Source organism: Propithecus coquereli, unplaced genomic scaffold (assembly GCF_000956105.1).
Source record: "Propithecus coquereli isolate 6110/MARCELLA unplaced genomic scaffold, Pcoq_1.0 Scaffold18, whole genome shotgun sequence".
Lineage (NCBI taxonomy): Eukaryota > Metazoa > Chordata > Mammalia > Primates > Indriidae > Propithecus > Propithecus coquereli.
In genome coordinates this window covers 12,011,657-12,019,142 of record NW_012142745.1, presented here as the reverse complement: position 1 = coordinate 12,019,142, position 7,486 = coordinate 12,011,657, and the positions used below count along the sequence as shown (strand labels likewise).

Here is a 7,486-nt window from a genome sequence, read left to right as displayed (position 1 = left end):
AAATATCCAATAACCACTAAAACTCTATGCTGACCTTTTGAAATAATAATGTCGTCAGGAAAAAATTAAAATTTATTTTTTAAAAATTTTGTTAATAGTTGGGACTAATCATTCTGGGCAAAAGATTATGGAGGATGTTTAGTTGATCCTTAAGTTATCTCAGAGTATCAGCAGAAGCTTCCACATCCAAGGATGATACAATAGGAGCACATACTTCCATATCCTAAGGCGAGTTGCTCGTCCAGCCCTGCTGCACAGAACATGGTGGGGGATAGGGAGCCTGGTCTGCCAGAGTCAGCCTTCCCCCACTCCAGGCCTTACGAGAGAAGCTACATTTCTTTGGAGAGAATTGTCAGACACCTTCCCTCAAGCCAAGCGAGAAGGATTTAAGACATCCATGCAGGAGGTGGACCTCTGTCTCTGGGGCTGTCAGGGAGGGAGAGACTGTCGGATTTATCCCTGAGAGCTGCCAAGCTGAAGTCATGGTTAGAGGAGTCAGTGGAGACAGAGGGCTGAGCTGGGAACCAGCGAGGGAATCAATGAAGAAGCATGATTCTCATGGCCTGGTGGGGACCCTGTGGATGGGAGCTGGACTGGGTGTTGCTGAGAGATACTCCGCCTGAGGTAACCACAACAGAGATACGGACCTTCTAGAAGGACTATCCGATGTCTAATTCCCAAGCGAGTCGGCCACCAACTGTAGAGAGGCAGTAGAATATGCTGCTTCTACTATACTAGTGGGGAGTTTATAGCTAAATATATGTAGTTATGTGGCCAGAGGAAGAGTTTTAGAAACAGATTTGTCTATAAATTTGAGGCAAGGATTGGCTAAATGGAGCCAGGATCACAACAGGGCAGCCAGGCAGAAGATGGTGTCTGTCTTATCTGCTTTCTTCACCCTCCTCCACAGCAGTTTTCTCCCAGCCTAAAGAGAAACTTAGTGGAGTTCTAGAATCGTCAACAAATAACATGGGCTTTGCATGTGGTGGAGGTTGGGGGATTAAGGATCTGACTCAGTAGAAATATATACGAAGGTCTTAAAATGAACTAGAGGATGGTGAGCTGCCATTCTACCCTTCTAGCCAGCAATGTCCGGGAAGCCCTTAAAAACACTCCAAGTTCATGATGCAGGGGAGGGAGCTGACCATGGTCCTCACCGAGTCCAGTGGGAGATTCACAGAATGTGAAGCCATGTAGGAAGCTGGCATGGGCCTCAGAGGGCAGTCAATCTAACTCACTTAATTTCACTTTACAGATGAGTAAACTGAGGCAGAAGAGGTGAAGTGGCAGACCCAAGTCCACACAACTACCACATGGTGGTGGGCAAGAGGAGTGACGGCTACATCACTTGTGAGTTATGTTGGTTTTTTAATGCTGACAACTAGTTGCAGCTTCAGAAATTATCTGTTCAGCAGAGGCAGCCCTGCAAGGAGCCCTTGGGCCCTGGGGCCTGGTTGCAGATTCATCACCAAGTTACTTGTTTGTGGTGTTATCATCTTTCTTTCCCTGACACATTCTGGAAATTGGCTAAATCTGATACATTTCTCAGTAGTAAGTACAACTACATAAAGAAATTAGGTAAAAAATGTTTGCTACTAAAAGCACAGAAAAAAGCATGAGAATTCTGATGTTTATTTATTTAAAATGTATTTATCACTGTTTATCCTTTTTTCTTTTTACCTCTTACTTGATATCTTTTCCCTCGGCCTCTGTAACTCAGAGTAAAGTTGATTCTAGGTCTACCTCTCCGTCTCCCTGAGAAAACAGAAAAATATAAAAAGAGATGCTTTCAAAAGCATCATTGTACATAACAGTGCTTTTCAAGAACTCCATTTAACTATAATTTTTCAAGAGCCTAACACACATAGAAAAGTATATAGCACATGTCTTTGCAATTACCAAGCCTTTGATGGCTAGCCTGGGTTCATCCTAGCTTTTATTTATTTTTTATTATGACATTATTCCAAAATAATTTACTGCCATATTAATTTTAAAAAGGATTTAATGAAAAGTTCCATTTATATTCCAAAGAACACTGTGAGAATAATAATGAGGGCTAACACTTAAGTGCTTATTATGTGCTAGACACTAATATAAGACCTTCACATCTACTAATTTATTTATAAGCTATGGATTTTACTACCCCCATTACCAATAAAGAGATTGAAGCATACAGAAATTACAAAATTAAGTGAACCATTGCAGATTTCCTTTGGTTGAGAGGAAGAAATCAATGACAGCAATGCACGAATTTGGGCTATCCAGGAGATACGAACACAGATGAGACACTGGCCATAATCTTAGCCCCGGATGAAAACTTTTAGGGCTGAAAATATAATGAAAGTGACCAACCACCTTATTCACATGGGTTTGGACAAAAAGTTAGAATCTAAGAGACTAACCAGGAGAATATTGACAAAAGTGAATGTGTAGAAATGGAGGGTCAAGTCCTAGAAAGTTTTAGGGTTAGATATAGCAAAGAAGGGTTGACCGAAGCCCTGTCTCAGGGCAATATGCTCTCAGATTTAGCAGGCGAAAGGTGTGGGTGGACAGACAGTGAAGTACCTGCAAGTAGATCTCACGAATGCCATGTTTAAAGGTGCTGCTCTCTAAGGCAGGACCATGAAGTTCAAACTCACCCATTCTTCCTTTCTTCCTCTCTCTCTCTCTCTCTCTCTCTCTGTGGCTCTCCCCCACTGTTTCTCTCCCCTTCCCCTATCTTTCTTTCTATGGCCTTGCCACAATTTACACTCGTTCAGCCATAGACATCTTAGGCAAATAGACTCTTTTCTGTCACTGTGTGTCTTTTTCTGGTACTGTGGATTCACTTTCATCAAAGCCTGTTGAGGTCAAACAAATTAAAAGTACACCAGTAGTCTTATTCAGCTTACTAAAGCTTGACTTACCAGGAGATTTGGGGCTAAAGACCTGATAATAATATAGAGCCCTGGGTTTTCTGTAATAATTGTTCTCTGTAAATTTTCTTGCTCAAATACCCCACAGGAAGTAGTGTGGTTATTGGTGGGTTTCCTGTTCAAACGCTATCAGTCAACATCGCATACTTGCTATAGAATTGGGCAAAGTGCTCCTCCCTCCTCCAGGCAAGTGAGAAGACCTCAGCTTCAAGGTAACTGGTCTGCATCTCCAGGAATTTCAGGGGGGCAGAGACATGTACAGACTTGACCCTGAAACATCTAGAGGGGGTGACTGTGTTAGAAACCAGCTACAGGCCCACTGACAATGATACCATGAAGAGGCATCATTCCTTCCAACAGGCCTCCCTGGGCATGGGAAGAGCTTGATTAGCTCTTCTTGAGAGATACTTAGTCCAGGAGAATCACTGGTGCATGAGGTGACCCTGCAGGGGTGTGGACCACCCAGGTGCTGGGAGCCTAAGAGGGAGGTGGCAAACAGCCAGTTCCTGCACCGGGGGAACATCAGTTGATCAATTCTATCTGAACTGCGTGTCTCTGAAGAACTCACAAATGAACGTGGCTCGTGCATCCACCACATCTGGGAGACACCAAGGACAGATCACGACAGGGCCATCCCTGCTCCTCACCACTTCCTTCTCTCCCTCCTCCCAGACCCAGATCAGCCGAAAGCAACAGACACTGACAGGAGTTAGAGAGGGAGTGAGGATGGAAGAAGGTGTCAGCCTCACCCAGCTTCTTCACTACATACTTTCCAGTTTTACTATTACATCAGCTCAGGCTTTTTAATATTGAACGAGATACCACCACTGCTAGAAAGCACTGGCTCAGCTCTGAGGCTTACCTGAGACTTCATCCATGGGCAGACAAAGAACTATTGTGGGAACAGGTTTTAAAGGATGTAGGAGGAGGAATTAATGTGATTTCTGTTTAGACTTACCAAATCCAACTATTTTAATAAAGCAGGTAAGGTTGAGAGTTTTCCACAGAAATCAGTAAAAACTTAAAAGCAAAGAAATCTTAGGCCTGGATAACTGTAAACTGGTATATAACTTGGTATATAACCAAGATGATAAAGATAGGTATAGAGATAGAAATGATAGAGATGGTAGAGCTGTTAGATGCATACATTTATGTATATTATGGCTATATTTAAAGTCATTTATGATTGAAAATATTTATGTTATTTACTTAAATATGTGTACATATCTGTATATAAGTGACAGAATTAATCAGAAGTAATGAAAAAAAAAACAAACTATATCCAAATATGCCTTAACTCTAGAGGAAAAAGCCCTGACAACTCTACAGTGCCATATAAACTACTAGAAATATTTTCTTTTCTTTCTTTCTTTCTTTCTTTTCTTTTTGAGATGGGGTCTTGCTCTGTTGCCCTAGCTAGATTGCAGTGGCATCATCACAGCTCACTGCAACCTCAAACTGCTGGGCTCAAGCGATCCTCCTTCCTCAGCCACTCAAATAGCTGGGACTACAGGCATACACCACCATGTGGAGCTAATTCTTAAAACATTTTCTGTAGAGAAGGGGTCTCCCTATTGTCCAGGCTGGTTTCAAACTCCTGGCTTCAAGCGGTGGTCCTGTCTTGGCCTCCCTAAGTGCTGGGATTCCAGGCATGAGCCACTGTGCCTGACCCATATAAGTATTTCTATATTCATTCAGCATAGTAAGAAAAAGATAAACACCACAACAGAAAACACTGACTGCATTCTACAACAAAGAGTTCTATTAAGAAGAAAAACAAATGACCAATAACAAATAAAAAATTCCTGACCACACTAAAAATGAAAACAATGCACAGTGAAGCAGCACTGAAATAAGTCTTTTTGTATTTCAATTAAAAATGTTAAATGTTTTTATTGTCTAAGTATGATATATCAGTTTAAAAAGCAAGAAAATAAAAATATGTCTGAAATTATTTCATTTAAATAAAATTATATTCCCAAATGTGTTAATACATGTCTAGAAAAATTCTGGAAAGATATATACCAATGTTTATGAAAAACATATTTTGAAATCAGAATCAAAAGCAACATGAAGATATGAACATTTAAAAAAACATAGTTACTTTAAAAAGCATTTATTTTTTGTCTCATGAAAAGTATAGAAAATCACGATAGCAATTGTTAGCATTAAAACATAGGTCATTTGTAATATAAAAATCAAGTAAATTCTTGTTTGTTCTTACTTCTTTTTCTACTGTGTTTTTCCAAAGCAGAATTGTTTCCAGCATCCATGGTATCTAGAAAGTGACAGGTGGTGGTCAGAGAACTGGAATTTGTAAATAAAAGTTACAAATCTTACGACAATTCACACTGTGAGAAAGGCTTGAGTTTACAATGATGTTCTGAGTATCATTTCCCTGTCTTCCTTCTAAAGGAAACAAACAGGTACTGAACTGATATCTAAGGACTTCCTTTAGTTCTCTAAGACTTTGAAAAAGCTCTTGATTACATGCACCAATTTCCTCACTTACAAAACAAGGATAGCAACAGTTATTCTGCGCAGGTTTTCAATATTTTGTGAAGATTAAATAAGTTAATGGGAAATCACCATATAAATCAATAACATGCTCGCGGACATCCTTTCAAAACTACACATTTTTAGTTTAAGAGTAGTTATCTGAGGTCTTTTTCCGGACAGGTAACAGGACCATTTGTCTTTTTAGGCCTTTCCAAGGTTGCGAAAAAGTGACACTATTATCTACCAATGGAAGAACATGGCTTTCTTTTTTCTGCAAACAAGGGTGAAAGTCGCTGTATAAATCCAACACTTTAGTATTGATATGCTAATAGAGTAAATGAGATACCATTTTTACTCCTGTATTTCTACATAGTTCATACATAACCACGAGAGCCCATCCTGTTAAACATGACTCTATAATGATTTCCTGCCTCCCTGCAGTTCCCAAAGGGTCAGGCCAACCAAATGCAGAGAACAGGATTCTGGCCCGGACCAGGCCTGTTCTTGTTGCAGTGTGTTCACAATCAATTGTGCAGGAATCAGGAGCTCAGATTTCAGACTTCTGAACTTCTGACACTTGGGGTCTGTGGGCCCACTTCCTGTTGGTGAGCCAGAGGCTGCTTCATGTTCTCCTTGAACTCTGATCACCTGTCACAGCCCTCCCTAGTGTCTGTGGTATCCGCTCAGCCATGTCCATCCCAACACCCTTGGGAAGCCTTACCCATCATGTCAGGTGTTTGGCTATGTTCTGTTGTTGCTTCTTGACTTCTTGGCACGCCATTTGAAAAACACATGACACAGGAACACTTCTCCTTTTTAGGTCTTTGTAGGTCTGCTCCTAAATTGCGATTTGTAAATATTTTCATTTTTGCCCTCTCTCATCCAAACATTAGTGACTACTCACTTCTATCTTAAAGCATGGATCTACCTCTGAAATCTCTTTCTCTTTTCTTGTTACTCACTGTGTTTGCCCTTCCATGAATGATCACAGAATTTCAATCCCAAGAAAGTGTTGATTAACAGTGTGTTTTAGTGATGGAGAACACTGGAGAAGCAGAGGCTGGTTTTAGGGAAAAAGATGATGTGCTCAGTTTGGGAAAGGTGGAGTGTGAAGTTTGAAGATCTTGAGAGACATCCAGGTGGAGAAGGCTATGGCCTTTAGGACCTCATACAGAAACCATCCACCACTTGGATGAATGAGTTTAGAAGACAGGGCTGGCTGGAGATATATGTTTAGTAATCATTAGGTTGTGGGTGGTGACTGAAGCTATATGAGTGCATCAAATGCCTGGGTGAGGCCTTTTGTAATCTGGGTGAGTTACAGGGGCCACTTTGATATCTGGGGGCAACTTATTCTGAAAACTCACTGCTGCTGGGAACCATGCCTTGTGCCAAAGTGGCTTTTGTCTCATGATCATCTCAGACCCCACAATTTCTCCATCTCTCTCCTCTTTCCCTTTAACACTGGCCCTTCTCTCTTCCATTTTTCTCTCATCTATTAACTTATTCTCAACATCCATTACCCCCTGCATGTATCTCATCCACCTAGTTTTCAGTTTATGTCTCTGGATCTAGTTTTATAACTGAGGTGATCCTCTTTCCACCACCACTTCCCTTGCTATTGTCTCTTCCAGCTCTGTTTCTCTCAGTCTTATCTTGATCTTTTGGCTGGTTTTATAATTTCAATCTTTCTCTTTATCTGTGTTTTCTTTCTTTTTTTTTTTTTTTTCCTTTCTTCGAGATGGGATCTAGCTCTGTTGCCCAGGCTGGAGTGCAGTGGTGTGATTATAGCTCACAGCAGCCTTAACTCCTGGGCTCAAGCAATCCTCCTTCCTCAGCCTCCCTAGTGGCTGTGACTATAGGCCTGGACACCATGCCTGGGTAATTTTTATTTTTTGTAGAGACAGGGTCTCACTATGGTTCCCAGGGTGGTATCCATATTTTCTTCACCTGTATTCAGGTTCTTCTCACAGACTACTTTCATCATCATCAAATGCCTGCTCTTTTGACACTGACCACACAGCCAGCTCTATTACCTTTGCCAGTTGCCTATGAGCTTTCTACATTGCAAG

General features: G+C 41.0%; 1 protein-coding gene across 2 annotated transcripts in view; it reads right to left on the bottom strand.

Annotated features, from left to right (window-relative positions):
• LOC105808829 (nuclear body protein SP140-like protein) overlaps positions 1 to 7,486 on the bottom strand; it is an 85,309-nt gene that overhangs the window by 20,248 nt on the left and 57,575 nt on the right. The window contains exons 13-15 of one of the 2 annotated variants that reach the window (XM_012642587.1): positions 6,136 to 6,252; positions 5,140 to 5,193; positions 1,681 to 1,755 (exon numbers count right to left, since the gene is read on the bottom strand). In XM_012642587.1, coding sequence (XP_012498041.1) covers positions 1,681 to 1,755; positions 5,140 to 5,193; positions 6,136 to 6,252 — 246 coding nt within the window. The remainder of the gene's footprint in view (positions 1 to 1,680; positions 1,756 to 5,139; positions 5,194 to 6,135; positions 6,253 to 7,486) is intronic. The other variant, XM_012642588.1, reaches the window with a different exon arrangement.